Genomic DNA, 20,755 nt, shown 5'->3' with positions numbered 1-20,755 from the left:
CTCGATGGGCCGGATGGACTCCTTCTGCATTGTAGGGATTCTCTGATCCAACCTGATGCATAACCAAAGTTTCATATTATGACACCATGTCATATTAAATATTTTAAAAATAATTTTTACTCTGTTTCTGGTACTGAGGTCATGCGATAAAGTTTCTTCTCTTTACAACATTTCACCTTGGTATCTTTTTCATCAACCGTTTTATCCTATGGGTTCTTGTACATTTCCATTTACGTGACCATTTGAGCAATCTTGTTCTGCCACATAACAGGAGTTTCCTTCTCCGTCTGAATTGCTGATTCTGCTGTTAATTTTAATGGGCGCGATCTAACGGCTCTCATCTCTCGAGAGATTTATCAGGCTCGCCACACCTCGCGAGATCTGACGGGATCCCTTATGATGTCCTGATCTGGACCTGCCCACAATGGGCGGGATCTAAATTTGCAGTTAGGCACACTTGAATATGCACTCACTGGATCTAACCAGCGCCTTGAATCGAATCCCCTCGCCGAGGAGACCCAGTTGGGTGCCATTTAGCACAGGTCTCCACAAACGTGGACCAGGCAGAACAAGGCTTGGGGGTTCTCGCTGGTGAGTGGAGGCCCCTAGTGGTTGGCCTGGGCAGGGTGGCATCCTAGCTGAGGCTCCATAATGAAGCAGAGTCGCGTTTAATAGAGGGGTCATTCTTGGTGCTGTCAACGTCGGGAAATGCACTCAATGCAGGACTCTGCTTCATTTCCGTTAAATCGCACCCACTGTTTTACCTCTTCAGGTAATTTCTCATTGCCAAGCTTCCCTTCTTCCAAGTTCTTATTCTCCCAAAGTCCTCGAGGTAGTTAATATCCCCGGCATGTACGCCATGCTCAACCAACAGCACTTGAGATGGCTTGGACATGTGAGCCACATGGGGCTTTTTATAATACTTAAAGCACTGCTTTCTGTTTTTTCATTTCTTTTTAATTAAATACTTTGCAGCAACCCAGTTTTTTTTTAACTTAAGGCCATAGCTCTTGCTTCACAGGTTTATTTTGTCTTGTTGTTTTTCTCTATACGCTTCTGAACTTTTGACTGTACCGGCCAATTCAGATTTGCTCTGCATCTGTTGCTCAGCCTCTCCAACACACTCAGCACTCAGCGACGGCCTCAGCACTTAGTCTACAATGTAAGTGGAGGGATGTTTCTGCATTTTGCTCACCCTCCTTGTGGATTCTGACCCAGGGGTCTTGCTGTGTTTTCTTTATTGCCCATGCAGTTTGTAACTGCCAATCTTTTCAGATTCTACATTACTCAGGGTCTGGCAATAACTCAATATCACAAGTGGGCCTATTCGCACAAAGAGAGGCATTCTGGTGAGAACTTGTTTGTTAGATTTCGGCTGCAACATGATACGCACATGCATCGGGCCAGAGACAGTATCATGGTAATTTTATCCTCGTCGCCAGAGGTAAAGATACTCTTTCACAGACTTCATGAGAAACATAAAAGGATTTATTGATAAGAAAAATTGTGCAGCAGCAACAGCCACATGGCTGCACCTAATCTCTAAAATTCTTCCTGCTAAAGAGGGGATTCCATCCCCGGGCTGGGGGGGCGTGGGGGGGGGGGGGGGGGGGGGGGGGGCTGCAGGGGGAAGGTTACCAATTGAGTCCCAATCAGTTGAACAGGAAATGTTACCAATATTTTGCTGTGCTATCCTTTTAAAGGGAGAATCACCACAAACTCCTTGAGCATTCATATCCCTCTTTGTCGATTGCCTAATGACCAACGGGAACCATGCTATTTGAGGGAAGGGTGTTGGGTATGAATGTTCTCTTTGAAGTCAAGGTCATTCCAAGATGATAAGTCTGCTCAAGGAATCTCAGAACAGAGTTAATTCTCATATTAAACTTGGAACCTGGCACATGAACCAGGGAGCTCTGAAATATGCCATGCCTGATAATGATTTTTAAAAATTCATTCATGGGATCTAGGTATCACTGGCTGGGTTTATTAACATCCCTAATTGTCCTTGTACTGAATGGCTTGCTCTGCCATTTCAGAGGGCATTTAAGAATCACCCGTATTACTCCAGATCTGGAGTCACATGTAGGCCAGACCAGATAAGGATGACAGATTCCCTGGTTTCATGGTCATTAGTAGACTTTCTAATTCCAGATTTTCTACCTGCTGTAGTGGGGTTCAAACCTGGATCCTCAGGGCACTACCTTGGGTCCCTGGATTGATATCCATTGACAATACTACTACGCCACGATTTTCCCAGGCAGTCGACCTCTCAACGGAGTCTGAACTGGGTGATCTGAAATTTAAGGCTGAAATAATTCCCACTTGGATCTAGATCTCACTGTAAAGCACAATCCTAATGGATAGGGTAGTCTCAACTGCTAAGTGGGAATTATCTATGCAATTTTGACTGGATAAACTCCAGCAGTACCCCTGTGGACACTTGGCCTTGCCTTTAGAATCATAGAATTCCTAAAGTGCAGAAGGAGGCCATTTGACCCATCGAGTCTGCACCGACCTTCTGAAAGAGCACCCTACCTAGGTCCCACCTCATCCCCGTAACATAACCTACACTACACTGTGGACACTAAGGGGCAATTTGCCACAGCCAAACCACCTAACCTGCACATCCTTGGACTATGGGAGGCAAGTGGAGCACTTGGAGGAAGCCCACGCAGACACGGGGAGAACGTGCAAACTCCGCACGGTCACCCAAGGCTGAAATTGAACCCGGGACCCTGGTGTTGTGAGGCAGCAGTGTTAACCACTGTGCCATTGTGTGGCTTTGTCAATCTGCACCCCCAGATCTCTGAAGTGCTTAGTTCATGGGGTACGTTTTTGTGAGGACCAAGTTTACAATGCAGATCAGGCAAACAGGCGTTCTAGAATGTAGATTTTTCAATAGCTTCTTCTTCTGGTAGTCCCTCAGAGTGAGAAGGTCGCTTGTCGCGGACTATAGACATGGCAAGAACCTGTGTGTGGAGTCTTTTAATATGGGGAAGGTGTTGCGCTGTAGTAACCACTTGGTTTTGACTGACCCAGGGGACTCTCCCGCCCTGACCAACAGCCATAGGTGTTTTGGAAGGATTTCAGGTTAAGAACCAACCTGCTTGGCTCTATGTCACAAAAGCATTTCAGTAGCTTAGTTTGAAGCCAGTTAAATATATAGTGGTTAAACATTGATTAATCATGTCAGCCACCTCGCACATCACAACAAAAACACTGGCGCCCTCGTGCTCTTTCTCCTGCTCTGCCTCCAAGTCCCAGGACTGAAACATTATGTGCGAGGTTGTGTGAAAGTACAGGATGCCAAAACTCCCATTTTCCCTGGTTTGAATAAATAAAAGGTTACCATAGCATTCTGACCCATTCAAGCAGACAGAATTCTTATGATGTGAGTATTCCCCCTGGTATACCTTTCAGAAGAACTGCCAATATTTATTACACTTCTCACAAAGAAATTATACCCTATTTTTCTTAATTATTGGTTTGGATATTGTTGCCTTTATATTTTTATGAGTCTAGTGTGCCTCCTAATTCTAATGCAAATAAGAACAGCTCAACACTCATCTGCCAATATCTGTGAGGAGTAACAGCATTAGGGACTTATTATACTGGAAAAATGATAAACTCAATGAGTTAGAAATAAAATACTGTACCAGTGATGAAATATTCATGGTTACCATAGTGAAGATGCTTTAGCTTTTGGAAAAAAAAAGTCTAGGCTTGGAATTTTCATTTTCTTTTTGTTTACACTGAAGTTTAACCTTGAAATCGTTAATGTTATTATCCACATTGGACTCTTCATTAAAATGTGGTTCTGAAGTCAGGAGGGACACTGCAATGAATCATCAGAAAATCGCAGGAGGGAAAAGGGAGATAGTATCGACTGCCACAACAGGGTTTAAGCAACCCAGCGATCGTACTCACTACTGCAATGACAGCACCCTGGGTGCACCTACACCGTTTGCACTGCAGTGGCACAAGAAGGCAACTCACTACCACCTTCCCAAGGGTCATTAGGGGATGGGAAATAAATACTGACCGAGCCAGCGACATCCACAATCCATTTTTAAAAGGAGCAAGTCTCTGATGGTGCCGACTATCTTGCGAGAATAAAATATTGGCCTTTCATTCTGTTTGCCGTTTCGTTCTCTCAAAGAATTATAACTTAGACTGTTGGGCTGATGCTAATATTGTTAAGGATTTATTAAATGGGTAAAAATTCCATTCAGTGGAGTGAATGTGCTCTTGTACTTTCCTGGAAATGACACTATTGTCCAGGCATTACCTTGCTTATTTTCAGCATTGGGGGGTTCTGCTCACTGGAGTTTCATAATAAAGAGAGAGAAAAAGATTTATATTAACAAAATAACTAGAATTTTAAAGAATGAGGTGTGACCTCATTGAAACTTTCAAAATTCTTACAAGGCGTGACATGATGTATGTAGATGTGGGCTGGATTCGCCGCTGTCGGGATTCTCCGTTATGCCTGCAGTGTACCCACGCCCAGGGATTTCCCGTCGGCATGGGGCTGCCCACAATGGGAAACCTCATTGGCTGGCTGGCATGACGGATAATCCTGCTGCCTGCTGGGGGAGGGGGGGTTGCCACACCAGAGAACTGGAGCGCCGGGATGGAGAATCATAATGTGTTTCCCCTGGTTGATGAGTCTAAAACCAGCAGACATAATGTTAAACTAAGGGGCCGGCCATTTGAGACAGAGGAGGAGGAATATCTCCATTCAAAGGGTGGTGAACCTTTGGAATTCTCTACCCCAGAGTGTGGAAGCTCAATCATTGAGCACGTTCAAAACAGAAATCGATAGATTGTTGGAGACTGATTACATCCAACGGTTATGGAGACAGTGATGTTGTGGTAGATGATCAGCCACAATTTAACTGAATGGCAGAGCAGCCTTGATGGGCCAAACGGTCAACACCTTTTCTGATGTTCCTAACTCTGGAGCTCACCAAACACTCCGACAATTGCAGCAAGAGCCCCTGGAACTCAATCAACAGCTAAGCCATCGTGCTGTGGACAGTCCTTCCTACTGCTGAATACATGCATGCGAGGTTAAGAGAGGGGGTTCCCTGGGGCAATGAGCTCCAAACTGACATCGCTGATATCTAATCAATGCTTTACCTGGATTGACCTCATAATTTGCCTATATGCATATTTCCAGGTGACGCTCACCCTAATGACTGGTGTGGACAGCACCAAGATTGTGTGTACACGGTGTGGACAGCACCAGGATTCTGTGTACAGTGTGTAGAGCACCAGGATTGTGTGTTCATGGTGTGGATAGCACCTGGATTGTGTGTACATGGTGTGAACAACACCAGGATTGTGTGGGCATGGTGTCTACAGCACCAAGATTGTGCATGCATGGTGTGTGTGCACGGTGCGGACAGCACCAGGATTGTGTGTGCACGGTGTGGACAGCACCAGGATTATGTGTACACAGTGCGGACAGCACCAGGATTGTGTGTACACAGTGCGGACAGCACCAGGATTGTGTGTGCACGGTGCGGACAGCACCTGGATTGTGTGTACATGGTGCGGACAGCACCAGGATTGTGTGTGCACGGTGCGGACAGCATCAGGATTATGTGTACACAGTGCGGACAGCACCAGGATTGTGTGTACACAGTGCGGACAGCACCAGGATTGTGTGTACACAGTGCGGACAGCACCTGGATTGTGTGTACATGGTGCGGACAGCACCAGGATTGTGTGTACACAGTGCGGACAGCACCTGGATTGTGTGTACATAGAACATAGAACAGTACAGCACAGAACAGGCCCTTCGGTCCTCGATGTTGTGCCGAGCCATGATCACCCTACTCAAACCCACGTAACCACCCTATACCCGTAACCCAATAACTCCCCCTTAACCTTACTTTTTAGAACACTACGGGCAATTTAGCATGGCCAATCCACCTAACCCGCACATCTTTGGACTGTGGGAGGAAACCGGAGCACCCGGAGGAAACCCACGCACACACGGGGAGGACGTGCAGACTCCGCACAGACAGTGACCCAAGCCGGGAATCGAACCTGGGACCCTGGAGCTGTGAAGCATTTATGCTAACCACCATGCTATCGTGCTGCCCATGCTACCGTACATGGTGCAGACAGCACCAGGATTATGTGTACACAGTGCGGACAGCACCAGGATTGTGTGTACACAGTGCGGACAGCACCTGGATTGTGTGTACATGGTGCGGACAGCACCAGGATTGTTTGTACACAGTGCGGACAGCACCTGGATTGTGTGTACATGGTGCAGACAGCACCAGGATTGTGTGTACACAGTGCGGACAGCACCTGGATTGTGTGTACATAGTGCGGACAGCACCAGGATTGTGTACACGGTGCGGACAGCACCAGGATTGTGTGTACACGGTGTGGACAACATCTTGGAGGCAAAACAACACGTGTCGCTCCACAAAACTGGATGTTATGGAGATAAATTCTGCAGATAGGGAACCAGAACTCCAGTGTGATAGGAAGGACGTCATCAATAATGTCTCTGCTTATATATGTGCAGAAATTGATTATGCAGCTATTATTCCCTCTTCTCTCCTACTATGGAATGAAGTAAAATATATCTTTGACATGTCCATGCCATTGTGATTTGCAATGCAGCAATTTTCAGGGGCAGTGCTAATGAGCATTTGGGAGGCAAATCACCAAAAGATGAACCCAACTCCTGTGTGCTAATGTAAGGCGAAGCAAAATGTCATTCAGAATGGTATTACCACCTGGAGCCCTCTAGCATGGAATTAGAGATAATATACAGTTAATAAGGCACAGGCTAATTAAGAACAGGCAGCAAAAGTATGTAATGGGCAATTCATGTCTGGAAAATTTAAAGACGTTCTTGTGAGGAAATAAAACTGTATTGATATAGGAATTTCAAGGCTATTATAAGGATTGATTTTCAAAAAGCATTTGCTGAGGTGCTGCGAAGGAAGATTGTTATTAAAAGTAAGGTATTTAGAGCGTTGTGAAAAGTAATAGGGCAAAGATAAGGGTTGCGGGGTTGTGATCTGAGCAGCAATAATTATTGGGGTTCAGTGATTGCGGGATTCCACATTTGCTCAGAATTGGGAGTCCGCAATCATAGAGTCATAGAGCTTTACAGCACAGCAAGAGGCCCTTTGACCCATTGTTTCTGTGCTGGCCATCAAACATCTATCTATTCGAATCCCATTTACCAACACTTGGAAGGTTGATCACATGGGGATTCTGACCCTGTGGAAGTGCCCTATCAGATGGAGTGTGAAGCAGATTTACTTGATGGCGGGGGGACCCATACACCTGACCCACAAGCAGTGCTGGAAAAACACTTACTTCTACCACGCAGCAGTCCTTGCCTCTTTTTAGCTACGAGGTTTCCCAAGGGCCGGAAGACCTGACTAGCCCGCATTGCAGCTGGAAAAGTCATGGAATCTGAGGCATCCAGACTTATTAAACTATATTTCTTTAAATAATTAAATAGGATAACTGCCTCCTGCAAGCAGGTTCATATCCTTTCCCCCATCCTGCTTGCGTTAAAGCTGGAAACGGCTGGGTTCGAGCCAGGCCAGATTAGGGTTTGTGATTTTAATAATATTAATATCCCACCTAACTAAACCCACCAAGCTAAAAAAATCACCCTTGTTAACTTTCTTCCTCTGTCCCTCAGCTGCTGCTGGTGTTTACGGCATTTTCTATATAGTCTGCTCTGGCAGTTGGGGGGCCTGTAATAAACGCCCAACAATGTGATTTCCCCCTTCCTGTTCCTAAGCTCTACCCAAATTACCTCATTGTATGAGCCTTCCAAGATGTCCTCCCACAGTACGGCTATAATATTCTTCTTAACCAGTAATGATACTCCTCCACCCATTTTACATCCCCCTCTATCTCTCCTGAAGCATAGATCATAGAATTTACAGTGCAGAAGGAGGCCATTCGACCCATCGAGTCTGCACCGGCTCTTGGAAAGAGCACCCTACCCAAGGTCAACACCTCCACCCTATCCCCATAACCCGGTAACCCCACCCAACACTAAGGGCAATTTTGGACACTAAGGGCAATTTATCATGGCCAATCCACCTAACCTGCACATCTTTGGACTGTGGGAGGAAACCGGAGCACCCGGTGGAAACCCACGCAAACACGGGGGGGATGTGCATACTCCGCACAGACAGTGACCCAAGCCGGGAATTGAACCTGGAACCCTGGATCTGTGAAGCCATTGTGCTATCCACAATGCTACCGTGCTGTCTTGGAGTAATACAACACAGATAGGCTATTTGGCCTAATGATTCTTCTGTGACAGTTCTTTCGAAGAGCAATTTGGTTCGGCGCAAAGATTTGATAGAAATGTTCAGAATTATGAAGAGTTTAATAAGGTAAATGGGGAAAAATTATTCCCGCCGGTTAGTGAGTCAAATTCAAGGGTAAAAATGTCAGTTCATCACCAAAGCATTGAAGAGAAATAGGATTATTATTTATTCCGAGAAATGTTGGAAGGTGAAATACTCTGCTGGAATCTGTGATGTAAGCAGAATCCATTAAGGTTTTAAAGGTGTAGTGGGTAAATATTTGAAGAAGAAAAACTGAAAATGATATGCGGGAAGAGCTGGGGAAATGGGATGAGATGGCAAGGTAGGTTTTCCAGAGTGGTGCCACTAGAATGCTGGACAGAATGGTCGCTCAGCTCCCCCCCCATGTGTGTTGTAAAACTCTGGAGGTAATGCTGTTTTTGCGAAGTAGAATGGCGTTCTAACCCTCAGGAAGACCACAGAGGATTGCTGATTGATCTCGCCCTCCCCCCGTGGACTTCGTGGAATTTGAATTCTTGAGCGGGCGGTGACCCGCCCAATAGGAGCTTACTAGCTGGTCCTTAAATATTGACCAGCAGGCCGATAGTCCTGGGCTGGGGCTGTGACCTTCTCTGTGTTGGAGAATAAACCTGCATTTGCTTATGTTGAACGCATTGGCGATCGTAGGAATTACGATAAGTAGAACGCACAGACAATGGTAGGAATTACGAACAAGGTTTATTTCAATACAATTCTAATATTCCTGTACTCCCCTAAGGGTCTCCTCGGCCGGGGTTTTATACAGCTGGGGCTCGTCGTGTCGAGGGGAAACCCCGTCCTCTTAAAGGGGAGGTCCCACTCCCCCCCGCCCCACCCCCCCAAAGGTGAAGTTCATATTCCGGAGAAGTCATGGGAAATCATATTGTCCTGATCCCAGGACCTGCATTGGGGTTACAACAGCCTATTATCCTGCGCCTCCAATATTACACATTGAATAAATGATATTGCATCAGTTGCCCTAAATACTTGACATCCAATTGTATAATTGGATACAAAAGTCTAAGAACACACACGAACAGACTCAAAAACAACTTCTTCCCCGCTGTTATCAGACTCCTAAACGACCCTCTTCTGAACTGACCTGATTAACACTACACCCCTGTATGTTTTGCCCGATGCCGGTGTTGATGTAGTTACATTGTGTACCTTGTGTTGCCCTATTATGTATTTTCTTTTCTTGTCATGTACTTAATGGTCTGTTGAGCTGCTCGCAGAAAAATACTTTTCAATGTACCTCGGTACACGTGACAATAAACAAATCCAATCCAATCCAATCCAATAACAAGACGTGTTTAGGACGACGACCCTCTGTCACTCATTTTACAAAACTGTAAAATCAAACTAGAAATCAAAATTGCCACTTTAGTTGTAGCATTTGGAAATTAAATAAACGAGGGAAAGGAGGCATTTACAAGTATTATTCTAGATTTTTGGTACTGTACAGATACCATAGAAATACCAGTTGTGGTCATATTATCGTGCAGCATTTACTTAATATTGTGATTGTCAGTCTAAACTATGAAGAACTAAATCAAACTGACAAGACCTAATGTTCAAGTTAGCTTCAGCAAAATATGATCATCGGTAGGAAGCAATGAACACCAATAGAAGCTGAATTCTAAACGCATTCCTCCTTTATGTAATGATTGCTGTTATGATTCTTCTCCTTTACGTGAATTGTTTTATTCATTGTGGGGTGGGTGTGGGTGTCAGCCTTGGGTGAACGAAGCGAGGGAAGGGAATAAAAGATACCTTCTTCAGTCTAAACTGCCGTCTATATATAATGTACGCCTATTAGCAACAAGAAAAGTGATTGCACAATCTAATTGCATAATTGTCCTAAACATTCCCAGCTGAGTATAAGCTTAATTTATTATGCAGCTGTTGATGTGGATCTTGCAACACACATGGAGCTCAAACAGTGAAGTACAAGTACACTGCTCTTAATTACTCTCATCATCTAAGAAATGAAATGCTGGCTCCTTTATTATTCAACATGCCAGTTTCATTTCACACGTACTGGCTGTGGCCTCGACGAAACTGCCATTTGCACATGCTGTGTGGTTTTTACAGCACGTGCTAATAAATTGTCAGGTAAAAGCATGAATAAGGGTCCAAAAATGCAAGAACATATCGTTGGGCACTGTGCTCTCGATTAGCAAGGGTGAGTGAGCCATTGCTGGATGATCTGGAGTGAAAGAGCAGGGCTTTGCTTTTTGAAGGTGTCGGTTCCGCTGCAGTTGAGTTATTTTGCTCACAGAGTCCCTACAGTTCCGAAGCAGACCATTCGGCCCATCGAGTCTGCATGGACCATCCGAAAGAGCACCCTACCTAGGCCCACACCCCCACCCTGTCCCCATAACCCTACCAAACTTTTTGTGGACACTAAGGGGCAATTTAGCAAGGCCAATCCACCTCAGCTGCACATCTTTGGACTGTGGGAGGAAACCCGGAGCATTCAGATGATACCCACGGGGGCGGAGGGAGAATGTGCAAATTCCACTGTCACCCAAGGCTGGAATTGAACCCGGGTTACTGGCGCTGTGAAGCAACAGTGCTAACCACTATGCCGCCATTCCGCACCTGTACCATTGCGCTGCCCCATTATCAAAAATTCTGGCCTTTGGTCAGGATGTTTGTTTGATGGTACAGAATAAGCTTGGTATTAGGGGGAACATTAAGCTGAATGATAGTGCTTTACAATCAGATAAATATCCCCCCATTCAAACATGTTGAATTTGAGCATGTTAAGGTGCATCTTTTCACATCTCATAAATGGTTCAGACACCAATAAAATGTGTTTCATAGAATTTACAGTGTAGAAGGAGGCCATTCAGTCCATCGAGTCTGCACCGGCTCCTGGAAAGAGCACCCTACCCAAGGTCAACAACTCCACCCCATCCCCATAACCCAGTAACCCCACCCAACACCAAGGGCAATTTTGGACACTAAGGGCAATTTATCATGGCCAATCCACCTAACCTGCACATCTTGGACTGTGGGAGGAAACCGGAGCACCCGGAGGAAACCCACGCACACACGGGGAGGATGTGCAGACTCCACACAGACAGTGACCCAAGCCGGAATCGAACCTGGGACCCTGGAGCTGTGAAGCGAGTGTGCTATCCACAATGCTACCGTACATGTTTCACAACATGGCAGCAGCCCATCAATACATTTTCTGCAGGTAAAGCACGGCTGATGGTAACTGAATGGTAACTGAAACGCCTTTTGTTCCATGTCCACCCTGTCCGTTACTATTTCTGTTTGGTGATTGTGCAGGTAAATCTTGTTCTTGAAGATGGGAAGTCACTGGGCTTGATGATCAGAGGTGGTGCTGAGTACGCGCTAGGAATTTACATCACAGGAGTGGATCAGGGATCTGCAGCAGAAATTACAGGCCTGAAGGTATCATTATTTTATGTACCCATTTTTTCAAAGAGAGAATATCGTTATATGTTGGCTTGCACAGATCCTGTTGGATGTTTCAAATTAAACACCAGTAACCCTTTGTCCCAGAACAATGTTAACACTGCAGGTTTTATGAACAGAGTATGATGAAGGATGTTGCGATGGACTTTAGGTCATGGGTTCAGGCCTATGAGTTCCCACATTATGGTCAATTTTTAAAAAATTACTGCTAGGAAATGTGTGACACACAGGGGATGGCTGCACTTATTTCCCATTTCCAGTTCCAGGAGAAACTCTTGGACCTCCTTCGTTAGCAATGACTCAGATGGTTTGTTAGAGCACTTCAGAGGTTATTGTGGGTCAACCGTGTTATATGGATCTGGATGCTCATGGAGACCAAACTGTAGGGCCTCATCTCCAAAAGGGCATTCATGGGTTAGCTGGAAATCACTACAATGCAGAAATTAGAGAATGTTTTGTTCCACCAGATTTATTGATGTAATTTTGTAATTCCGTGCTGTGGGATACGTTTTCCCAATCTCTGGGATACTAGTCTAGCATCATAAACACTGCACTGTCGTAATGTGTGACAGTCAGACACAGTGAGGGGTCGACACAGCCTCCCTGAGAGGGAGAAAGGTCTGTAGGCAATCCATCCTCTATGGGATCCGTTCCTACATCTGTGAGCAGTTGATTACAGAGATATGAGAAGGCGCCAAGAAGCTCATAAAGCCAGAGAATGATGCAGCACAGAAGGGGGTCATTTGGCTGTTCACGTCTCTTTGAAACTGGTCTCTAATTAATTCCAATCATAGCTTTGGAAAAATGGAGCTGGTTTAAAATGATCTAACTGTAGTTTGAGTTTACTAAAGCTAGAACTACAGAAGCATTGAATCATCATAGAATCCCTACAGTACAGAAGGAGGCCATTTGGCCCATCGAGACTCCACCGACGCTCCGAAAGGGCGCCCCCACACAGGCCGACGCCCTTGCCCTTATCCGTACTCCCACCTAATCTTTGCACACTAAAGGGCAATTTAGTGTGGCAAATCCACCTAACCTGCACATCGTTGGACGGTGGGAGGAAACCGGAGCACCCGGTGGAAACCCACGCAGACACGGGGAGAAAGTGCAAACTCTATACAGACAGTCACCGAGACTGGAATTGAACCCGGGTCCCTGGCGCTATGAGGCAGCAGTGCTAACCACTGTGCCACCGTGCTGCCCCCAACTTTGTTCCCATAATCCTGCAAAGGTTAGTCCTCTTCAAGTACATGCCCTTTGAAAATTACCATGGATTATGATTTTTCTGATTTCTAATCAACCAGATTACTGTTATTGAATTAATCTGACCAAACTGCATTGAAGAATAGGATTTTGTTCAGGCATGCATTCAGGTGGTAGTTGAAAGCTGGCTAGATTCTTGGCCATGTTTTTTTTCTGTCTGGGATAATACCATGCTCGCATGTTGAGGCCCAGACAGGCCACTATTCCCTGGCCTCAATTCCATATCCGCGTTCTGATACCTGGTTAAACCCAATAGAAGTCGCTGCCCGGCAGATGGATGAGGGCAGGAATTCAAGTGACAGAAGACCATCCTGGGAACGGTCCCCAGCAGTTAGATAGATATTGAGTTTGTGGCAGGGAGGCTGGAGGGAAATCATGTTTGGAGGGGTGGGAATTGGCAAGAGCACAAATATTCCCTTTTGCCCACGTGAAAACCTAAAAGTAAAATGAAACCTGAGATTCCTTGTCCCACGATCCAGTTCCCCTCAGGTGTCTGGCAGGATGCTGACACAGCTCCCTCAATAAAGGTAACATACCGGGTCCTATTGATATCAGTGGAACCTTTACCTGGAAAGGTAATGAGGACCCCACTTGCCATTGGTAGGTGTTCTCGTTGCCTGTTCTTTAAACAGCAGGTGGTCAGACCAGGCAGGAATTTTAGGTCAGCCTCAAGATTGCGCCGGAGCGAGGCGACTCTCTGCAAGCTCTCCCCAACAGATCCACTTTTAATTTAACTTATACTCGTTCTAATCTTTTAACATTGTGTGTCTTGTGTTGCACTATTATGTATTTTCTTGAATTTTGTTTAATTCCCTTTTCTTCCATCTTTTGAGCTGCTTGCAGAAAAATACTTCTCACTGTACCTCGGTACGCGTGACAATAAACAAATCCAATCCAATCCAATCCCTCTCCATTTTAATTGCCCTCCTTCTGCCTGTCCTCCTACTTTGCATCAGTTGGGATGAAGTTCAAACCAGTACTTTTTGTTTGTCAATTTGCAGAGCTAAAAATTAATTTTCCACACACAAATTGGCAAGTGGAGCTTTCTAGCTCTGTTTGTAATCAATTCCTTACAATTCACTTCCCTCCAGTTGAGATAAAGTGACCTCATTTCTCCTCTAATCCTTCTGCCAGTTACTTTAAATCAATGCTCTCTCCTCATTAATTGATCTCTTTGCTACGGGAAATAGGTCCTTTAGGGATCTGTAAGCATGCATTTCGTGGTTCCTCTGTTCCTCTACACGTCTCCGTAACCTACCATTTATTAATGATCCCCTGGTCTTGTTTGCCCTCTCCAAATGCATTAAATTTTTGCAGATTGAATTCAATTTCCCAGTTCTGTTCAGCTGACTGGTCCATTTGTATATGCCTGCAGTCTACATGCGCAATTTATTGGAAATGAAACAGAGTCCTGTTTTGGGCACGCTTAGTCGGGTCTTTCGCACTATTGAACAGGACTTTGCTTCATTCTGGGCCACGGTGAAGAATGCCCTGCCGAGACCACACTTAGGCTCATTTCCTGCACTAACGAGCTCCATTCGCCAGTGCAGGAAGAGAGCTGGGTGTTGCCCCAATCTTTGAACCCCACACCACTGCCTTCGGATGTTTGGGTTTTAACCAGTCTGATTGAAACCTCAAGCTTCCTGTAGTCATGTGACCATGCCATGAGTCTGCCTCTGGAGGTAGACATCTTAAGATAATTTTAATAAAAGCCTCTCACAGAAACACACTGAAGAAGTCCAGCCGTCTATATACTTGCACCATCGATCATTACCTTTAGCTTCCTGCCACTGAGCCAGTCTTGGGTCCAAGTTGCCACTTTCCCTTGGATTCTTTACTTTTTTGACCATGTGTGATATTGACAGAAGCCTTGCTAAAATGCATGTAGACTACATCAAATGTTCCATCCACCTCCACAAAACATTAAATCCTGTTAGTCATACAGACCTTCTTTTAAACAAATATCCATGGCAACTTTCCTTTTTTCCCATAATTCACCCATCAGCAAGATTAGGCTGACTAGCCTGCAAATAATCCATCTATCAACCTCTTTCTTTTTAAACAAATGATGCAATGCTAACAGCTCTCCAGACCACTGGTACCCCATTCCTGTCGCCAGAGAGGATTGGAAAATGATAGCCTCCTATTCCCCTTGCCTTTTTAACAGCCTGGGATGTATTTTGTACAGGCCTGGCACTTTCCAAAGATGTTTAACCCTTAATATTTCCTCTCTCACAATGCTTACTCCATTCAGTATTTCACACTTCTCTAACTACAATGCATGCATCATGTCCCGCATCTGTGAGGACAGATGGAAATCATTCATTAAAAACTATGCTCACATTTTCTACCCCCATGCGCAGGCACGGTAGCACAGTGGGTGGCACTGTGGCTTCACAGCTCCAGGGTCCCAGGTTTGATTCCCGGCTTGGGTCACTGTCTGTGTGGAGTCTGCACGTTCTCCCCATGTCTGCGTGGGTTTCCTCCGGGTGCTCCGGTTTCCTTCCACAAGCCCCGAAAGATGTGCTGTTAGGTGAATTGGACATTCTGAATTCTCCCTCAGCGTACCCGAACAGGCGCCGAAATGTGGCGACTAGGGGCTTTTCACAGTAACTTAATTGTAGTGTTAATGTAAGCCTACTTGTGACAGTAGTGTACATGGATTTTAGTAAGGCATTTGATAAGGTTCCCCATGGTAGGCTTATGCAGAAAGTAAGGAGGCATGGGATAGTGGGAAATTTGGCCAGTTGGATAACGAACTGGCTAACCAATAGAAGTCAGAGAGTGGTGGTGGATGGCAAATATTCAGCCTGGAGCCCAGTTACCAGTGGCGTACCGCAGGGATCAGTTCTGGGTCCTCGGCTGTTTGTGATTTTCATTAATGACTTGGATGAGGGAGTTGAAGGGTGGGTCAGTAAATTTGCAGACAATACGAAGATTGGTGGAGTTGTGGCTAGTGAGGAGGGCTGTTATCTGCTGCAAAGAGACATAGATAGGATGCAGAGCTGGGCTGAGAAGTGGCAGATGGAGTTTAACCCTGACAAGTGTGAGGTTGTCCATTTTGGAAGGACAAATATGAATGCGGAATACAGGGTTAACGGTAGGGTTCTTGGCAATGTGGAGGAGAAGAGAGATCTTGGGGTCTATGTTCGTAGATCTTTGAAAGTTGCCACTCAAGTGGATAGAGCTGTGAAGAAGGCCTATGGTGTGCTAGCGTTCATTAGCAGAGGGATTGAATTTAAGATCCGTGAGGTGATGATGCAGCTGTACAAAACCTTGGTAAGGCCACATTTGGAGTACTGTGTGCAGTTCTGGTCACATCATTTTAGGAAGGATGTGGAAGCTTTGGAAAAGGTGCAAAGGAGATTTACCAGGATGTTGCCTGGAATGGAGAGTAGGTCTTACGAGGAAAGGTTGAGGGTGCTAGGCCTTTTCTCATTAGAATGCAGAAGGATGAGGGGCGACTTGATAGAGGTTTATAAGATGATCAGGGGAATAGATAGAGCAGACAGTCAGAGACTTTTTCCCCGGGTGGAACAAACCATTACAAGGGAACATAAATTTAAGGTGAATAGTGGAAGATATAGGGGGGATGTCAGAGGTAGGTTCTTTACCCAGAGAGTAGTGGGGGCATGGAATGCACTGCCTGTGGAAGTAGTTGAGTCGGAAGCATTAGGGACCTTCAAGCGGCTATTGGATAGGTACATGGATTATGGTAGAATAATGGAGTGCAGATTGATTTGTTCTTAAGGGCAGCATGGTAGCATTGTGGATAGCACAATTGCTTCCCAGCTCCAGGGTCCCAGGTTTGATTCCCGGCTTGGGTCACTGTCAGTGTGGAGTCTGCACATCCTCCCCGTGTGTGCGTGGGTTTCCTCCGGGTGCTCCGGTTTCCTCCCACAGTCCAAAGATGTGCAGGTTGGGTGGATTGGCCATGATAAATTGCCCATAGTGTCCACTGTGACGCTGGAATCGGGAAACACGGGTGGATGGAGAATGGCATGAATTTGTGGCTGGTACCGGGCGCCCAACAGAATGCCATGCTCCAGTGCCTCAACAGCGGTGTCAGTGCGTCTTACCTCGCACGTGCAGTGAATGCTGTTGGCATATGATTAGCGGGCCTGACCCCATATTCTCTCGGGCCTCGAGATGCTTTGCCTCCGCCAGGAGGAATTACCGATGGCAAGTTACACTTGTGGTTTCAAAAATAGGGAACAGCCGCCATGGCTGCTGAGGGAGAGAGAGAGAGAGAGAGGGGGGGGGGGGGGGGGGGGGGGGGGGGGTCAGAAAGTGTTCAACATTGCCATAGTGCGCTGACAGTCGTGTCACAGGCCGGGGGATTTCTGCCAAGGCTGGGGAAGGGTGTAGCGGGGGGTGGCCAGGACGTGGGCCGTGGGGTCAGGGTGGATGAGTATGGAACACCATTGCTGCAATCTGTAAGGTAACCATGCAGCTGCACATGTTGCTGACTGCTTAGTGCCACGGGTCGTGTGGGTGTCCCTCGGTATCCTTTCGCCCCAGCCGACCCATCAACGGGATGGGCGCACTCCACCACAATCAGTGCCATCTTGTTTGCTGGGATGAGTGTGCGTGGGGAATGCAGTGCTAATATGTGTCTGCAGCTTGTCAGCCTCTCGAGTGCCATTCCCAACCCCAGCGAATCCAACACCGTTTTTCACTGGAATGGCTTGTGTTCCATGTGGCGTCGGTGCTGGCCCTTTAACGGTTCTGGAATTGCTCCAGGACCAGCGCCAATTTTGCTGCTGTCGAGTTCAGTGCTGAGGAAAGGTTTCTTTCTCTCAAAGGTTACTGAATCTTTAGAATTCTCTCCGCCAGAGGGCTATAAAAGATACTGATGACATCAAGGGCTGTGGGGATAGCACAGTAACATGGCACTGAGGTCGGCAATCAGCCATGATCTAATTGAATGGTGGCACAGGCTTGAGGGGCTGAATGGCCTACATCTGGCCCTGTCTTCCTGTGTTTAATCAAACTTAGGGCTTTGGTGAGGCCACATCTGGAATAGAGTATGCAGTTTTGGTCCCCATATTTAAGAATGGACATGTATGCATTGGAGGTGGTACAGTGAAGACTCAAGAAATTGGTCCCTGGGATGAAGGGACTATCCTATGAAGAGCGGCTGAGTAAAATTGGGCCTATATTTTCTGGTGTCTAGAAGAATGAGAGCTGATTTCATTGAAACATACAAGGTTCTGAAGGGTATGGACAGGATGGACACTGGGAGGCTGCTTCCGCTCGCTGGGGAATGGAAAACACAGGGGCAAAGTCTCAGGTAAAGGGGCCGATCATTTAAGACTGAGATGGGGAGAAATTATTGACTCAAAGGTTAATAGAACAGTACAGCACAGAACAGGCCCTTCGGCCCTCAATGTTGTGCCGAGCAATGATCACCCTACTTAAACCCACATACCCGTAACCCAACAATCCCCCCATTAACCTTACACTACAGGCACTTTAGCATGGCCAATCCACCTAACCCGCACATCTTTGGACTGTGGGAGGAAACCGGAGCACCCGGAGGAAACCCACGCACACACGGGGAGGACGTGCAGACTCCGCACAGACAGTGACCCAAGCCGGGAATCGAACCTGGGACCCTGGAGCTGTGAAGCATTGATGCTAACCACCATGCTACCATGAGGTTGGTGAATCATTGGAAACCTCTACCCCAGCGGGTTGTGGATAGACAGAATTTTGGTCTCTCAGGGAACCGAGAGATGTGGGGAAGCGGGCGGGACAGTACAGTTGAAACGCAAGTTCAGCCACGATGGTGCTGAATGGCGGAGCAGGCTCGCTGGGCCATGCGGTCTCCTCCTGCTCCTGTTCCTTGTGTTTTTGTGTGTTTTTTTGTTTTTATATCTTCCCACTGCTGTGGTTCCAGGTGCAGGAAATCAACAATGAAATCTTAGCCTTAATGATGGAATACTCACATACAAGAATTTCCTTTAACACAGCACTGACTTTTATTATTACAATTTTGGCCACACATGATAGCCAGGTGACAAAACTGCTAATATATCAGCTTGCACATGCTGAGGGATGTACAGTCTTTTAGGAATTTGAAAGGAGATGTACATACATACTACATGCATCCGAACACATGAATAAGGATCAGGAGTAGGCCATTTAGCCCCTGCGCCTGCTCAGTCACTCATTAAGACGCGGCAGATATGATTGTGGCCTCAACTCCACAGTCCTCCGACCCCCTGGTAACCTTTGACTCCCTTGTTAGTCAAGAATCTATCTACCACTGCCTTAAAGGTATTCAATGACTCTGCCTCCACCACTCTCGAGGGAACAGAGCGCCCAACACTAACAACTCTCTGAGAGAAGAAATCCCCCTTAATCTCTTTTTAGGATCCCTCATTTTTTAAATAAATATGCATAAGAACGTAAGAACATAAGAACTAGGAGCAGGAGTAGGCCATCTGGCCCCTCGAGCCTGCTCCGCCATTCAATGAGATCATGGCTGATCTTTTGTGGACTCAGCTCCACTTTCCGGACCGAACACCATAACACTTAATCTCTTTATTCTTCAAAAAACTATCTATCTTTATCTTAAAAACATTTAATGAAGGAGCCTCAACTGCTTCACTGGGCAAGGAATTCCATAGATTCACAACCCTTTGAGTGAAGAAGTTCCTCCTAAACTCAATCCTAAATCTACTTCCCCTTATTTTGAGGCTATGTCCCCTAGTTCTGCTTTCACCCACCAGTGGAAACAACCTGCCCACATCTATCCTATCTATTCCCTTCATAATTTTATATGTTTCTATAAGATACCCCCTCATCCTTCTAAATTCCAACGAGTACAGTCCCAGTCTACTCAACCTCTCCTAGTAATCCAACCCCTTCAGCTCTGGATTAACCTAGTGAATCTCCTCTGCATACCCTCCAGTGCCAGTATGTCCTTTCTCAAGTAAGGAGACCAAAACTGAACACAATACTCCAGGTGTGGCCTCACTAACACCTTACACAATTGCAGCATAACCTCCCTATTCTTAAACTCCATCCCTCTAGCAACGAAGGACAAAATTCAATTTGCCTTCTTAATCACCTGTTGCACCTGTTAACCAACTTTCTGTGACTCATGCACTAGCACACCCAGGTCTCTCTGCATAGCAGCATGCTTTAATATTTTATCGTTTAAATAATAATCCCGTTTGCTGTTATTCCTACCACAATGGATAACCTCACATTTGTCAACATTGTATTCCATCTGCCAGACCCTAGCCCATTCACTTAACCTATCCAAATCCCTCTGCAGACTTCCAGTATACTCTGCACTTTTTGCTTTACCACTCATCTTAGTGTCATCTGCAAACTTGGACACATTGCCCTTGGTCCCCAACTCCAAATCATCTATGTAAATTGTGAACAATTGTGGGCCCAACATGGACCCTGAGGGACACCACTAGCTACTGATTGCCAACCAGAGAAACACCCATTAATCCCCACTCTTTGCTTTCTATTAATTAACCAATCCTCTATCCATGCTACTACTTTACCCTTAATGCCATGCATCTTTATCTTATGCAGCAACCTTTCGTGTGGCACCTTGTCAAAGGCTTTCTGGAAATCCAGATATACCACATCCATTGGCTTGCCGTTATCTACTGCACTGGTAATGTCCTCAGAAAATGCCACTAAATTAGTTAGGC

General features: G+C 46.0%; 1 protein-coding gene across 5 annotated transcripts in view; it reads left to right on the top strand.

The window, feature by feature from the left end:
* whrna (whirlin a) overlaps window positions 1-20,755 on the top strand; it is a 251,445-nt gene that overhangs the window by 104,258 nt on the left and 126,432 nt on the right. For all 5 annotated transcript variants that reach the window (XM_038781827.1, XM_038781825.1, XM_038781826.1 and 2 more), the window contains exon 4: window positions 11,658-11,783. In XM_038781827.1, the coding sequence (XP_038637755.1) occupies window positions 11,658-11,783 (126 nt within the window). The remainder of the gene's footprint in view (window positions 1-11,657; window positions 11,784-20,755) is intronic.

This window comes from Scyliorhinus canicula, chromosome 21, assembly GCF_902713615.1.
Source record: "Scyliorhinus canicula chromosome 21, sScyCan1.1, whole genome shotgun sequence".
Classification (NCBI taxonomy): domain Eukaryota; kingdom Metazoa; phylum Chordata; class Chondrichthyes; order Carcharhiniformes; family Scyliorhinidae; genus Scyliorhinus; species Scyliorhinus canicula.
This window is presented reverse-complemented; position numbering and strand designations above follow the sequence as displayed.